The sequence below is a fragment of the Solanum tuberosum genome, unplaced genomic scaffold (assembly GCF_000226075.1).
Source record: "Solanum tuberosum cultivar DM 1-3 516 R44 unplaced genomic scaffold, SolTub_3.0 scf00034, whole genome shotgun sequence".
NCBI classification, from domain to species: Eukaryota; Viridiplantae; Streptophyta; class Magnoliopsida; order Solanales; family Solanaceae; genus Solanum; species Solanum tuberosum.
In genome coordinates this window covers 1739502-1756499 of record NW_006238962.1, presented here as the reverse complement: position 1 = coordinate 1756499, position 16998 = coordinate 1739502, and the positions used below count along the sequence as shown (strand labels likewise).

Below are 16998 nucleotides of genomic sequence, written 5' to 3'. Positions count from 1 at the left end.
GGTTTTTTCTCAAAATCTAATTTACTTGCGTAAACTATGTGTCAGATCAAAATAAGATTAACAAATTCAAAATGAATGAGTAATAAATAGCTCATACAATGACATAGCTAAATAATAAATATGTAACTAAAAATCTTGCTAGCTTTTGGTTGAAAGCTAACAAGATAGTTACAATCATAGTTGGATTGTGGCTTATTATATATATATATATAATGTACATAAGCTAACTGTTTAAAATATATCACCTCCTTAAATTATATGTATTAATTAACCTCACAAGACCGATCAAACGGGGGAGCAATGAAAGCAAAGGCCCCATTTTTTTGTTAGATATTTATATTGTGGACTCCTATTAATTTGAATTTGCGTCAGTTAATTAATAACCATTAAAGAGGAAATAACTCTCTAAAATGATTTTTTTTTCTCATTTTGAAGCTAGAACTAGGGGTGTTTGTGGTTCGGTTTGGATCGGTTATCGGTTAAAACCAACAATCAAGTCGGTTTTTTAAAATTTCTAAAATCAAACGAAAAAAATCACTGTCAGTTTGGTTCAGTTTTTCTGATTTTTTCGGTTTGAAAGTAATAAATTTTTTGAGGACATACATATCTCGATAGACACAAACTAGTACATGAACAATCCCATGAAAGCTACTACCGGTTCAATTAAGCAATTAAGCAATACTAGAGATATTATTCCACGAACAAAGTGATTCAATTAAGAGAAAGTTTGACTATCTTATGTGAGGTATAGTAGGTAAAGACTAAAGTAATGGATTTTGATAGACTTGGACTAAGGATGGTAGTAGTTAGGCTGAGATTTAAGTGATGAGCTTGAGAAAATGGTCAAGTTAAATACTTAAGTTAATCAAAATTTAACAAAACATTTATATTTTATTTATGAATAATATATAAATAATTATAAAATTTATATATCTAATTTATCGGTTCAGTTTGCTTATTTTTGCAATTGTTTTTTAGTAAAATCAAAATCAAACCAAATCAAATATTGATTTTTTAAATCGGTTTGGTTCGGATTGCGGTTTGGTTTGATTTTCAACCATAACCATGAACAACTCTAGCTAGAACCCAAGGCTTTTAACTAAGGAAAGATGAGATTCGATTTATATCTATAATAGAATAAACTACAGTATACTTATTCAAAATGTATAGTATATTATGATATGATACGTAACAAACCATACAAACAACAAAAAATCTAGAAACATTGAATCAAGTCTAGCCTTCTTTCTTGACTTCATCCTAGCTTATTTATTCATCTCCTTCACGTAACCTAATTAGTGCATGTTCTAACAATATACTTATCTTATTTCGTCCTTTTTGTGTTTGTGTTTATTTCTATGTTGTAGCCAATTTTTATCCAATTATTTAAGATATATTCAATTTTTAAAATTATTTAATTGATAATTAGTATTAGCAAACATCAGACAAAAACATTGTTGTTGCTCGAATTATGACTTTTCCTTGCAACATAAAAGGAATAGGAATTCACTATGATTAGGCTCGATCGATGTCTGAAGTTTGGTTAGTCAAGAAAAAATTTCAAGTAAAACTGTATAAAATTTTGAGATTGCTAGGCCAAACTTAGACAAAAATACTTAGTTTTTTTTTTTGTATATCAAATTTCAAAATAAAAATAAAAATGTGACTTCAAAGTTCAAACCGATTTTTGTGACTTCATTCGAATATGAAAGTGGCTAAATTTGTAAATTAGAAAAAAATTATCTCGTGCCTATGACTTAAATAAGGTCCTCAATCGGCTATATTTGCACATTGCCCTTATTTACGGCCCATTTAAGATTTTAGATTGAAAGCCCATTTAGCCAACTATTGGCCCAGCCCATATCAGAGATTAGTTTGCTTCTTGGGCTTACTGGATCTAATCAGTTATCGTATCGCTGTGTATAGTAGATACAATAGCTATGTTTGTTGTGTCGCGTAATTTTTTTATTAATTAATCCAATAAATAGATGAGACATATATTTATATTCTCCCTTTATCAGTTATCACTAAATCATAGTTAAGTAATTTATATATTTTTTTACTTTAAATTGTGTTACAGTCTAATATATATATATATATATCAAAGAACACATTCTCTTGTAGAGGGCATGCCTAAGAGTTCACATCGATGAGAAGGTTTGACACATCGATGTCTGCTCACCACCTGGGGCTTTAGTACTATATATGTTTCATGTATTGGGTTCACCCATTAAAGCGGTACGGAACTGTGTTAGAACGTCATGAGACAGTTCGATCTATATCTGATGTGGACGTTAGAGTATTGGGAGGACCTTTCCTATTACGAAAGGATCGGAAAGGAGGCACCTTTAATTTGGTGTATCAGTTTAAAATTTAATCATGATAAATTAGTATGGTTTAGTGTAAATATTGGCGCGAATAAAAATGAGGTTCAAACTTAATTATACCTAAGATATTAAAATACGATAAAAACTTACCCACATCGAATATTTATATCAAAACAATAAATATTTGACATATGCATTATCACTTTAACATTTAACTACCAAAATTAATTTACTTGAATTATGAGTAAAATATTGGTGCGAATATAAATTTATTCTTCTTCTCTCTCACACTATCTTGAAAAACAACAAATCATTATGCCTCAATATGGTATATTCCATTTTATACACAATGATTATTTTTTTCGTCCATTAAAGTTAGTTATTTTTAAATTCTAGATTTCTAGTTGATCGATTTTTCTTATTTATTCTAACTTTACGAAATGAGTGGTGCGTCTTACTTGGTACCCTAGCACGGTAGAAATGTCTTCACTATGATAAATAAATACTCCTTTTATTTAAAAAAAATATATGTTCTTATTAGTCCACTCTGAAAAGAATAATATATTTTTGAATTTGGTGACAATTTTAATTGAATTTTTCAGTTTAACCTTAATAACAAGTTTTGATTAGCGCATAAATATTATGACATATTTAAATAATAATTTTTAAAGTTTTTGTCACCACACAAATATGACTTATTATTTGATAGTCAAATAATAAATTAGGTAATTTTGACCTCATGCTTTGAATCCCACAATTCTCTCCGTATGAAATTTTAATATTTGAAGCCAAGTTATAAAAAAAAACTTAGATATATAATGATCTAAATTTCATATTTCTTTTTGATAATCGATTCAAGATGGAAATATGATTATACAATGTGATCGCCCTGCACTTAGTGAAGTATCCATTGAATTCAAGACTTAAAACTTATAGATCTTGAACTTAACCTTTTTACTTTTTAGAATTCCCAGAAATTTGTAGTTGCTATATATCGTTCTTTGAGTGCGTAATTTTAACCTTTTTTAGATCAAGTACTAATTTATCTATATTTAATGCATTTCTAAGAGAAATACAAACTTCAAGTCAAAACTATTGATTCAACTGAATTCATATTGTCAACTCTACATACATACACTCATATATTTTATGAACGTAAATCAAGAAAATCGACATCCGTAAGACAAAAATTCAAAGAAAAAGATAAAATTAAAGTAAGCATGGTATTATTTGCGTACATGTTATACATTTTAGCAACAAAGCAGAGTACTTTAATACATATTAGCATAAAATAAACGTGGATTAATTTTTGTTTGCATTTTATAGTACTGGTAATTAGATGATATTATACATCGATGCAATTTTCTTCTTGCTATAACCTCAGATTCTGCATAAGCCTGTTCAAGAGAAACTATTAAAAATATATATAATTAATTTCGATACACTGATTTATAAAAGAATTTTTACGCTATTAAACGAAAACTTAAAATATTAGGCAAACAACGTGTTAACATGTTAAATAACCCTAATATTACAAAATGTTTTTAACCTGAAGGGTATTTTATTTTATTTTTAAAAAGGACAACTTAGTGTACAAAATATTTGACATTTACACAAGAAAGATGTGACATAAACAGCTTACATTAATACAAGCGTTATTGATTGTTTCCATATTAGGTACCAAAGTTACCTAAATATGTGTACATCATGCGATGATATACTTATTAAGACAAATATATAATTGTTAAACAATTTTGTTTTGTATAATAATAATAATGTGGTCAGAGATTAATTAAGATGTAGGACAATATGCATGTGCTCTAAAACAAAGTGGGATTAGATTTCATGTGGGTTACTTGGAGCTTAATTAAACAAGTAGGATTAAATTTCATGTGGGATTGCTTAATTAGGAGTTAAAATATTATAAGCAACATTTATAGCTTCCTAAAATAGTAAAATATCAAACAATCCAGAAGTTTCTAAGTACTTTATTAAACTTAAATATGTCTTTAATTAGCATAAATATAAATATTCAAGTAATATACATTTATAGTATATTCCCTCCTTCCTTATTTACTTGTCAAATATTTCCTAATTTAATTTTTCCTTTTACTTGTCATTTAAGACAAATCAAAGGACCATTTTTTTTCCGTATTATACACTCAATTTATTAACATTGAGTTAGTGTCTTTGAAAAATATAGTGAATCAATATATTTAAGACTCTATCAATTAATAGGGGGTATAATAATAACCTCAGTAACCAATCATGTCAAGTCAAAAGGGACGGAGAGAGTAAATACAATATGAAAATATTGTAACACTATATGATCTCTTGAGATAATTACTAGCTATTTTTTCCAGCTTGATCGAACTCTCTAAAATTATTGTCATTCGTGTCGTTTCTTAAAAAATGAACTACTTATGAAAGACTCGATATGCACCTCAATATTCTTTTAAGAATCTAAACAATATAGATATATATTATAGGTAATTTCCCGTAACATGTGAAATTAGTAACATGAAAAATAAGACAAGTAACATATACGACATGTTAAAAATGTACGATGTGCATTTCACTGTCAGTGAATATAAGTTAAATACAATAAGATTAACAATACCTTTGTTCATTGGCATAACTTCTTCCATTGCTACTAGCACCCCTATAATTGGGCAAAGGAACTTGATCATTTTCTATTTTCATGACATCTTTGACAAGCAATTCATAGTGCCTCTTCACTTCCTCTGCTGATTTTCCACCAACACACCTAGCAATATTATGCCACCTATCAGGAGTGTCTTTGTCAAATAAAGCCAATGCCTCTTCAAATTTCTTGTTTTGGTTTTTTGTCCAATTGGCCATTGTGTGTTGAGAAGTAATTGGAAGTAGGAGAAGAAGTTCTAGAAGAAACTAGAATACTTAGGACTAATTAAGTCAAGGGGATTGTATGGACAAGATGGGTAAGCTTTGTTATTTATAGGGATGGAGGAGAAAGGTGGCATCCAAGGTGTGGCCTGATCGTTAATGAAGTGGATAAAAATCATGATAAATTACTTTTTAAATTTTAAAAGAAATAGCAATAATAATATATTGTGTGTAATTTTATAATATCAAATGAGCTCTAAAAGGTAAAGTGTTTATGCAGATTTTATCCCTAATCTTGGAGACAGAAATGTTTTCTCTCGGAAATTTCAAAAGAGACAAATAAATAAATATGTTATGTCTTTTGATTTGTCTAGATTTTGATGGATAAAATTAACTGGCATGTATGTTGGTGGTGGTAGATGCAAATTCAAATTTTACGTTTATAAATTCTAAAAAAGACAGTTTTCTAAGTTTTGAATAAATTCTTTATATATACTCAATGAATTTCTCAACACAATACAGTTGACTAGTTTTATTTATTTTTAAAAAAACAAATTTTATTCAACACATGACAAAACTTCATCTCCGCCTCTAGTGAAGGTAACAGTTACCTGATGAAATTATCAAAGTGCAAACAAGTTGGCATAAACGCTTTACTATTATACTAATTTGTTTGATTATAAATATCTGATGCAATTACTGAGATACATACAAGGTGTTTAGCTCAAAATTCAGAGGCGAAACAAGAATTTGAATTTAATGGATTCTAAATTCTTCTTAAAGGAATTAAATTCTGAAATAATAAATACATGATTTAGATCAAATCTACTAAATTCAGTCAGATTCGTAAGCCAAACTCTAACTCCGCCTCTTCATCCCTGGTTTAGACACCACTCTCATAATTTTTATTTTTAAAAAAAAATGAGGGAAGTGTTGGGAGTAGCTAGTTAGGGAATCTCTTTTTCATTTTCTAGGAGGGGATCTAGTTATACATAAATGTGATTCTTGTCAGCAATATGAAATGAAGCTAATGGAAAGATGCATGTGGAGCGAAAAATAGGATAAAGTATTTTGAAGTATCATCATAAGCAAGTGGATCACCTAGCTGGTCTATAGGATTTAGATCCCTAATTTTATTTCTATTAGCACGTTAAAGTGTGTGATCATTCAAATTCTAGTGTTGTGATTATCTTATATATACAATAACATTTCATTGATGTTAGCCCCTTTCTATTCAATCAAGATTTATCAAGCATGAAATCATCAGAAACATAAATTTAAATCTAAAAAATGATTTTTCAAATTAATTGAGTCACCATTAATATATCAACATATCTAGATCGTCAAAAGCTTAGGAGTTCCTTTATTTGATCATTTTTCTTAGTTTTTTGGATATCTTGTTTGTGTACATCTTCACTTTATTTTTGATAGTATATTAAGGGCTTATGCAATTCACTTATTGTCTACTAAACGAACGTTACAAAGAGGAATTCATCACCAACAATTGATTGGATAAAACAAATTGACTTTCTAATCTCTATTTGTTTTTTGAAAGTTTTCTTGGCCATAGTTTTAGAAGAGAAATTATTAAAAAAAAATCTTAGTGCCCTAGCATTATTGGCTGGATGTTAAGTAAAACTTTTATCCATAATCAACATTATCATTCTGCACCAACTAGCTAGATTGGGTAGACTAAATATTATATACTCTCCGCTCAACAGTAGTTGTCCACTATACTATTTTGAGATGTCTAGCAATACTTATCCACTTTATGAAATTAATGAATAATTTTACACTTAGTTCCTAATTGACCCTTATCATTAATTATAATCATTTTTCTATTACATTTTTCTAGACATTGTATTTATTATATTCAAAAGATGATATAATAAAATTATCCTTTTATTTATAGTTTCTTAAGAATTATTATGTAAAGTCAATAATAAATAAGTACCGTTGGACACGAATATATGTACCATTAACTAGGCACATTATTCCATGTTGTTTGGAATCTATGTCAAGTAGATCCTTTTGAATAGAACTTTATGCTCTGACTGTACATGGTGTACAATAGAATATGATTCTTCTTTTTTACTTTTAATTTGGTTTTCATTTGTTTAGTACTAGTCTATCGAGAGGTCTGATTAAATTTAAATTTATGAAAAAAAGTTTTAAATTGAAAGTTAAAGTACTTTCCAACAAAAATAACTCTATATTAACTAAAACTTGACAAGAATGATCGAGACCTCTGATAAAAAATGAATATGATTCTTAATTGAGACAATATCTAATGTTTCACCAGGATACAAGTTAAATGACTTTCAAGCTAATTGAATTGACCACACTACTTTTTGTCTAACATTTATATTTCCTGATTTGAAAATTAAAGGTTTGCACAAATAAAGAAAATCAATGTTGATCCAAAGATCGACTGTATGATTGGTTTTTTAGATGGTCAGTCAATTTTTATTTTATTGAAAATAAAGGCGCTATCATATTGCGCTACATTCCTTTTCATTGGTCTATAACAGTGTCATTGTAGCGAATCTTTGCACATCACTATCCCTATAAATCAAACCTCTTTTTCAATCATCCTCTACATCATTATTTTTTTTCATAAATATCTAATTTATCTTGTCATTTCTACATTTTTTATTTTTATCGATATATATAGCACTAGAATTATTAAACTATTTTTTATAATTAAAAAATCACCCAATTTTACTTAAGTATCACAAGAGTTATCAAACTTCTTTTAATTATTATTTTTTGTTGTAAAATGTCACTCAATTTTGCCAAAATATATTTCATAAGAAGTCATTAGGAGAAAATAAAACAAAGAATATTTGATATGATATTTGAGCATAGTTAAGTAACTTCTTGGTTACAAAAAGAAATAGATTGTGACTTATTAGAAGTAAAATATATTCTTAGGTGATGCTACAAATTATAGTTTAGTGACTTTATATGATATTTTAATCAAGTTGGGTAATTTTATATCTTTTTACTAAATATTGTTGAGTGACTTCTTTTTTTAATAGTGATTTTTGTTTAAATCATGCATTTGTACTAAAAAAACTTATCAAACTATGTATAAGTATTTAATTACGAACTTAATAACTAAAATAAGTTGAAGTTCAGTGACAAATTTAATATTCATAATTACTTTAAATTCTAACTCCTCCTCCGATTCTGAAACCTTTGAAGATTATCAAAAAGAGGGAGAATATATTATATATAGACAAGTTGTTTGTAGTGGAGGGCCCTCATTCTCAAAATTTTATAGGTAAATATTCTGCAAAAGTTGCAATAGGAATCTATATATGTTTGATATATAACATCAGTCTTGTAGTATTTTAAGAATCTTGTTATTTGAAAATGATATGGAATAAAGCACCACAATTTCCCCTAAAGTTTGTCTTGTTTAGTCTTCTTTATGATTGGTAGTCATGAAGGATATTTTATGTATAATCTTTATGAAACTGTGGACTATATTATTTGAATTCTTCAAAAATAATATTGGTTATGCGTTTGATACTCAGATCCCTCAAAAATAGTGAGAAGGCTTAGGATGTTTTTTCTAATGAATTAATTTATAGGGGCGAATTTAAGAGGATGTAATGTGTTAGTACACACTGCATTCGACTCAAATTATATATAAAATGTTTAACAAAAACTTGGTAGGCTTCTACCTATTGTAATATCATGTCGAATTATATCAATCGCCTAATCTAAAAACTTAAATTGTTAAAAACACAACTAATATAATTTATTATTTTTTATTTGTTTTTCATCCGTGTCTGAAGTTCACATTAGAGCCCCGACTAAATTCAAATCGCACATTGCTAGGCCCAATTGGGGGCGACACTCCCAATAAGATTTTCTCCATACCAAGACTCGAACCCCAAAACCTTTGATTAAGGATGAGGCAGTCCCATCACTGCACGTCTGCACCAAACCCCATAAATAATGTAATTTATCATCTTTATCTTATATGAGGTCAAAAAAATATGGTCACACATATTATATATTCAAGTAGCTCATCTTTTCAGAGTCAACTATGTGTGATATAGTGTTTTTTACTATGCTATATGCACTATGACAAAACAAATGGATTGCAAAAGGCAATTAAGGAAGATTTATTCTGCTGACATATATTATAGGATTGTGGGAGTCAATGGTAAGAAAATTAAAGAGAAATTCCTAAAGTATCATTTACTGCAAAATGGGATTTTAAACCAATAGCGGGTTAGATTTTATTATTTACTTTTCCTAATCAATAAACATATATATTATACATGAATTATACATATATTCACTGGCTATTTTTCATTTAAGTGATTTGGATAGGTAGATACTTAAGTGAGGTCACAAATAATAATTTCAATATATTCATATTGGAACCCGACTAATCTGAATTCATACTATATAAAGCTCATTTAAGGTAAAAACACTCCCTAACAGGTTTTTGCCATGTTCATGACTCAAACTCAAATACGAAACGTTTGATTAATAGTGAAGGAATCCTATTTGTTCCGTCATAACCCTGATTGGTCAGAAACAATATATAGCTACATGATAAGAATTGAAAAACTATGTATTACCTTTCACTGAGATTATCCCCTTTTAGACAACTTGCTTGGGGATTCCTTATTAATGCTATAGTGGGGGGTCCTTATTCACAATTTTTTTAAGTAATATTCTTAGAGAAGTTGAAGTAGGAATCTATGTACATATAGAGTAAAAACAGTGATTTTAGCCCCACCTTTCTCACTAAGAAATTAGTGTGTCCTTGGTTCATGGTCCTATTTCAAATGATTGGTAAATGGCAATCATGGAGAATATTTTTTTTTTTATTGCAATGGTGTCAGGGCTAGCTTGCACACACCAAGGGGTGAAGTTAGGCTTTAACATATAGGTTCAGCAGAATCTTGTAGTTTTGATCCAAACTATATATGTATACAATCACAATGCGTGTGTTACGAAAACAACTAAATACGCACAACTATAAAAATTAAGAACTCAAAATCATGAATCCACCTCTAGCGCAACTTGATTATTCCAGTGCACACCTACTATGTATGTCATACTGCACTTGAAGTTCCTTGTTATACTCAGGTGTAAGATACTAACATTGCAAGTTTTTAACCACTAATTCTTTTGCCCTTTTGAGATTTTTAAATAAAAAGGAATCTTGTTTTGAAACCTTTCAATTAGAGTTTTTTTTTTCTTCCAATTATCAACTTTGGTGACTTATCAGAAATCAAAAGAGGTACACCTTTTTAACTGACCAGTCATGTTCTAGTAAAAGCTTGAGAAGTACACCAAAAGATGAATAGAATCTTCGAATAAAGGGCAAAGTATTTTGTTCAAAAAAGATACTCTAATGACAAGGACGGCACAAAATTGACATTTTTTGCTAAAAATATTAACTTTACAAAATAGTTCAACAAGAAAATATTGTCCACTGTGTCGAAAGGAAATCTCAATATTCTATCAAGAAGAACAAGATCCAACAGAATGATCATACATCCATTGATGCAGCACCTTTATCAGTAGGGGCACCCGCTTCAGGTACTGCTGATTCGATATCAGCAGCTGCATCTGTGGTTGCAGCAGGATCTTCTTCACCAGCTAACTCGAATTCATTGATCAATCCTTGGATAGTTTCTTTATCCAACATATGAAAAGCTTCTCCTACTCCTACCACAGCAACAGTACAATTCGTGCTCGTTAGCTTTTCTCCTTGCAATGTCTCCCTCAATGCGAAAAGTGCATCCTTAAGCAGACTTCCTCGTGAAGAATCAGTGAAATTCTCAAACCTACGCTCCAAGTATGTTTTTGCAGCTTGTGACCGAGATCCAATGGCAAAAGATTGGTATTCGAAGTAGTTACCACTAGGGCAATTGTAATAGAGGTGAGCGCCGGATTCGTCCAGCCCACCAACAAGCAGGCCAACGCCATAAGGTCGTTTCCAGGACCGTTGAGTACAAACCTGGCCCCAAAAAGATGTCAATAGAATATTGAAGGAAAATAGACATCAACCTTTTGAAATCACCTTATCAAGTAGCAGCATATGTATGTCAGTTTATAATCTAGCAAAGGGAAACAGACAGATTATTGGGTACTAAAGAAAGTCTTCTAACATATATCATAGTTCACACAAGTTACAAGAACCCATTTTACTCACCTAGATACAACTTCTTCCTATTCTGTTTTGAAATCCTAAAGTAATATGTGAGCCCACAAGTTCTTATCATACGCTAAATAATGAACATTTAAACTCTCCTCTTAATAAACTAAAATATTAGCAAACCTCCGCTTGGTAACTTAGACATAACTTGCCCCAGATAATTAAACGGAACAGCATGACAATAAAGGACATACATATGCAAGGAGCACTGAAGGTTATGGTAAATAGTAGTGGCTAACAAAAAACACTGAAGGTTGCAGTTGAAACTCCCTTGTCCGAATTGGTTATGGTAAATAGTTGTGGCTTACAATAAACACGATTTTCTTTACCTGGTTAGTCTACCACCTAATTGGTGTAATACTTCTGGAGGGAGACTAACAAGAAAGCACTAATTTGAAAGACAGTTCAAACAGTCTGGATTTATACCATGCTTGATTATAGTAATACTTAAAAAAGAATTTGAGATAATCAGTAAAATGCCAAATGCAAAATAATTCTGCTATGCTACAACCAGTAGTACACTGCCTAGTGCCTACCTCTATGACCCCTTTTCTTCCAACTAAAAATAATCTCATAGAGTACATATAGAGAAGTAAGAAGGAAAAAAATGAACATCATACCTGAAACTTACTAAGAAACCATGATTCATATGCAATTAGTTAAATGCTGTATCAGAGTTGCAGCGTTTTACTAAAAGCACTAACATTCTGAAAAATCTTTGTTCGAATGCTCTCACAAGTAGAATCAGCAATCTCGAAAGCTCTACATCAGCAGAATCAGAGAATCACTTGAAAATATACAAAGATCTCAAGCGAAATCACCCCAGAACCTATGCCAATCAACTACAGATCTTTTCTAACATGTTATATCTAAACCTAATCACCGAAATATTGGCCAATTAAGAGAGAGAGCTCCCATCGCTAATTCACAGGGCATTTAGCTACTTCTCACTTATTCTATTGTCACTTCCTAAAGCTACAGTCTGTGATTTAGTAATGGATTAAAGGAAGGTACACTTCGTGGAGTTGATTATCAGTTCGTAGATACTGCAACCTTCCTCTATTTGTAACAGAAAATAGCTAGATTATCACTAAATACATCTAGAATGCAATGCATAAGTTCACAAAGGCGGAAGGAAAAAACACTGTGCATGCTTAACCAACTTACATTTGATTCTCAGCTTCCTGCGCTACTTCATCCTCATGATAGCACTGAACTTTAAGTTGTCAACAGGAAATTAAGGTCCAACAGTATCTTAAGAATATGCATCCCATAAATAAGGAATGTTATCAAAAAATGAAATGTGTGCTTGTGCAATTGCTGGCACAGGGAAGGTTATGCACAAAACCACATCAACAAACTGCTTCCCACATTCAGTCCAGAAATGCTCTTATGCAGCATACATAGATAATAAATGGAACACACTATGACCTTCCCTTTTTATTTGAAAAATATTATAGCTTACTTGCCAAAAAGAAAAGGTAAACTAGAGAACGGAGGTTTGGTGGTCAAACAAAGGATTGAAGTAGTAATAAATGAAAAGAACACTATCTCTCACATTGGAGAAATGATACATGACGATGTAAGAACACAGCTAATTCACATCATAGTAATAAACACAGACATGTCAAGATCATAAACTTGTTCCTGGGTATGGTCAGAGCTGGTGGTTAAACAAAGATTTGAAGTAGTAATAAATGAAAGGAACGTTATCGCTTATATTGAACAAATGATTCGTGATAATGTAAGAACACAGCTAATTCATAGTAATAACCACGGATATGTCGAGAGCAAAATTTTGCTCCTGGAGTAATGGGTCCTTTTTTCCATTATGAACTACACGCTTTAGCTCCTCCCTCCTCCTGTCTGGTAGCACTCCTGCCTAGAGCTAACAGAACGACTGAAAGCATGAGCAGGCTTCTCACGGTTTTTGTTTTCAAATCCCAGCTAAAATGCAATTTCATTTCACTAAATACAAGGATACTGAGCAGAAACCAAATGGAACATCCAAACTAAAACCCTAACCACCTCAATTTCCACAATTCAAATACAGCATTCCACTTCATCAACAAACAATAATAGCGCACGCACACAACAACAGTTTAGCAGAAGCAATTGCAAAACATAAACTAGGGGTTTTGATAAGCATTTTCTCACCTGAGCTTTATCAGCGAGCTGAACAACAAGTCGACCAACAGGCAACGCTGATTCATAAGAATAACCATAATTGATACACTCCGAACGCATATACCTAGAAAGCACACGGCCGTCGGCTGTGAGTCCGGCGATGGCAACACCGATATGATCATCAACTTTGAAAATCTTCTTCTGGTGAGATGAAAGTTCGGAATTAGCTTTGTTGACGCACGCGAGAATCACGTGAGTTTTCGATCGAAGACCTATTGCTGCTGAACCTTGTTTCACTGCTTCCATTGCATACTCTACCTGAAATAGCCTTCCCGCCGGCGACCATGTCGTCACGTCGGTGTCGTACTGGTTTCTGAACATCCTCACTCGATTGAATCAGACTCGTCGCCCTGAAAATGCTTTCTATATGTGATTCGGATTTTGGTTTCTTTTTCTTCAAGGCAAATGGGAAGGAAGGGGGGTTTTGGTTCAATTTTACTTAATGATGTTGTATTAAAAATATATTTTCATTTTTATTTAGTTACATTTAATATATCAAGAGAACTATATTTTTATTACATGTTTACTCACAACATATGCATCAATTGATATGAGTATTGTAGTAAAATAATCATATTACTTATTATTGTGACGGGCAACAGGAAAGTGAGACTAAGATAATTTGAATATATGCAAAGGAGGTGCACCAACGCCCCAATGAGGAGAGGTGAGAGCTTGGTTGTAGGGGGTGTGTGGTGGGGTATATGTAGGCTGAAAAACTATTGAAAATAGGTGATTAGACAACACATTGTGTAGCTTTCATATTGCCGAGGACATGACTTTAGATAAGAAAGAGTGGAAGTTACGTATTGGGATAGAAAGTTAGTAGGGTTAGAGGATGTCTTGCTTAGCTACAGTTTGACTAACTACGCTTCATAGCTATAGTTTCATTTGTTATAGACCAATATACAAATAGAGTAAGTATATATATAAATATTGTATTTATACACTTAAAAAGTTTCAAAACTCTGTTTATACATATCGCTTGCCAAAATACAAACATGATAATTTATTATGAATTTTTCATAACTTATACAAATCAAAATGTATCAACAAATTGTATACAAAAGAGCTAGGATAAGCATATACAAATTTTGAATTTATATAATCAAGAACCGAATTACACAAATTCATAAAAAAAATTGAGAAACTATAGCTGTGAATCATAAATGTCCGAAACTGCAGCTAAATTAAATGATACAATGTCCGAAACTGTAGCTAAATTAAATGATACACGGTAAGTGTTTGTCGTTTCGCATAATTTTTCCTTTATTAATTGCTATGCTTTCTTCTTTTATTAGTTGAGTTTGATGCACTTGACCAAAGGTCTTTCGAAAATAATCTCACTACCTATATACGTTCTACCTTCTTCAAACTTCTTCAAACGTCATCTAGTTTCAAATGATTAATAGCTTGTTTGATAAGATAACAAAATCTTTTCAAAGTGAATATTTTCAACACGAGTGTCAAATTAATATTAGAAAAGTTCAAATTATATGCACAACGAGGATCAAAGTTCTTCAATGTTCCAAACAACGTATAGTTTAGGGAGAAAAGAAGGAAATTTGCTTCTAGGTCCTAAGAAGGTTGTGCTTTAAGCCAAATGAAGGGCATTTACAAGCCAAGAACATGAAGCATAATTGCATTTTGCGCATGCATGCGATTCTCAGCTTGAGGGAACACAATGGAGTTTGGTGCTTCGATCACACCATCGGTAACTTCCACTCCTCTTTCTGCCGGCAAACAATGCATAAAATACGCTTTTTTTCCAGCTAGTTTCATCAGTTGTTCATCCACCTGTAGAGAAATAATGTCAAGCATGTTTCAGTACAGTAACAATACATGCATCTGAAATACAGACAGAGTTCCGAGTTTATTTGATAAGTTAGGGCACAGTTGGTTTAAGGTTATCATTTCTCATGCTCCTACCTGGAATCCTTGAAATACTTGGCGGCGATGTGAGGCTTCTTCCTTCTGTCCCATGCTGGCCCAGACATCTGCATAGACAACATCAGCGTCTCTAACAGCTTCTTTCGGATCATTAGTTATCTCGATTTTGCTGACTCCAGCTTGTCGTGCTTTCTCAACTGTTTCCTGATCAGGTTCAAAACCTTTGGGGCAGGCACAAACAAAGTGGAATGGAATCACCGCAGCCAGAAGCAGCCACGAATGCACTATGTTATTTCCATCTCCAACATAGACAACCTAAATTTGCAGCCACCACTAGATTATTAAAATCTATTTACCAATACAACCAAACATGGATAAAATTATCTGAAAGAAATCTGAGATGTTTGAGGTGTTTTAACTTCCACATCCACCGCCCTCTGTTTAATGAATCATTTTAGTTGGTGTAACTTGTAAGAAGAACAGTGTTGATAATATAAAACACTTTTTGGATTTTTTATGCTCATTTTTTTCTGTTTAGGAGTGCAGGTGAACATGTACAGGATTTTAATGCCTTTTGATTGAGATCTACTCTTTTTGCATTTTCTGGGTGAACATAAATAAACTGTAATTATTTCATCAGGAAAACTAAAAAAGAGCTAACCTTAGTTCCTTCCAGCTGGCCGACATGTTCAATCATTGTAAGGGCATCAGCCATTATTTGACAAGGATGGTTATAGTCTGTCAGGCCATTGATCACAGGCACAGTTGCATATTTAGCTAGATCAAGAATGTCCTGCAAAAGAAAAGAAATACAATGGATACCAATATTTGATTTGCAGTGGGAACGAAAGAAAAGGGGGAAATTTTCCTAAACTCAGTGGACAGATAATTCAGCCCACAGTTCTATTCAAGCAATGCCTAAAGAAAATTAGACATGAATGGCTACACTCGATTAACTTTCTGGGAGAGGTACAGCAACACATCGAACTGCCATCATCTATAAGATATAGAAAATTAGAAATAAAGCTAGGGCCAAATTTGAGCAATCATTGATGGTCTGCATCTTTGTAAACCTAGAGAAAAAGGAACAAAAACAAAAACAGTTTGATATCCGTGGAGTCAAATGTCAACAGAGTTTAATCATAACAAAGTTTGTAGGATCACCAAATATAAATGAGCCTTCTGTTTGCACCACCCCCAACCTCCTCCTCACTGCCCCCAGGAAAAAAGAACAGATGTGTTTCAACTATTATATGGAGTTGACAAAAGCGGCTTTGTGGGATTTCACTGGGTGTTGTTGCCAAGAGCAGCTTTAATCAAAGATGCAAAATGTGGACTGGACAACTATAAGACTACAACAACAACAACAACAACATGCCCAGTGAGATCCCACTAGGTGGGGTCTGGGGAGGGTAAATTGTACGCAGACCTTGCCACTACCTCGTGGAGGTAGAGAGGCTGTTTCCGGGAGACCCTCAGCTCAAGAACAACAAATCTAAGTTACAGAAGATATATAAAAAAACCACACCAGCCAAT

General features: G+C 31.9%; 3 protein-coding genes across 3 annotated transcripts in view; all 3 read right to left on the bottom strand.

Moving 5' to 3' along the window:
• Positions 1 to 3523: 3523 nt before the first annotated feature.
• LOC102592750 (protein RADIALIS-like 3) lies at positions 3524 to 5348 on the bottom strand. Its single transcript, XM_006342520.2, has 2 exons — positions 4948 to 5348; positions 3524 to 3724 (listed from the first exon to the last, which is right to left on the bottom strand). Exons 1-2 carry the CDS (start codon positions 5187 to 5189, stop codon positions 3700 to 3702), a joined length of 267 nt encoding a protein of 88 aa, XP_006342582.1. The 5' UTR covers positions 5190 to 5348; the 3' UTR covers positions 3524 to 3699.
• Positions 5349 to 10576: 5228 nt separating this feature from the next.
• On the bottom strand, positions 10577 to 14013 carry LOC102592412 (proteasome subunit alpha type-1-B-like). Its single transcript, XM_006342519.2, has 2 exons — positions 13543 to 14013; positions 10577 to 11187 (listed from the first exon to the last, which is right to left on the bottom strand). Exons 1-2 carry the CDS (start codon positions 13891 to 13893, stop codon positions 10717 to 10719), a joined length of 822 nt encoding a protein of 273 aa, XP_006342581.1. The 5' UTR covers positions 13894 to 14013; the 3' UTR covers positions 10577 to 10716.
• A 997-nt stretch (positions 14014 to 15010) lies between these two features.
• The window catches only part of LOC102591304 (ornithine carbamoyltransferase, chloroplastic-like), a 6071-nt gene continuing 4083 nt past the window's right edge, over positions 15011 to 16998 (bottom strand). The window contains exons 3-5 of the mRNA XM_006342515.2: positions 16124 to 16255; positions 15502 to 15777; positions 15011 to 15369 (exon numbers count right to left, since the gene is read on the bottom strand). Of these exons, the coding sequence (XP_006342577.1) occupies positions 15187 to 15369; positions 15502 to 15777; positions 16124 to 16255 (591 nt within the window). The 3' untranslated portion in view covers positions 15011 to 15186. The remainder of the gene's footprint in view (positions 15370 to 15501; positions 15778 to 16123; positions 16256 to 16998) is intronic.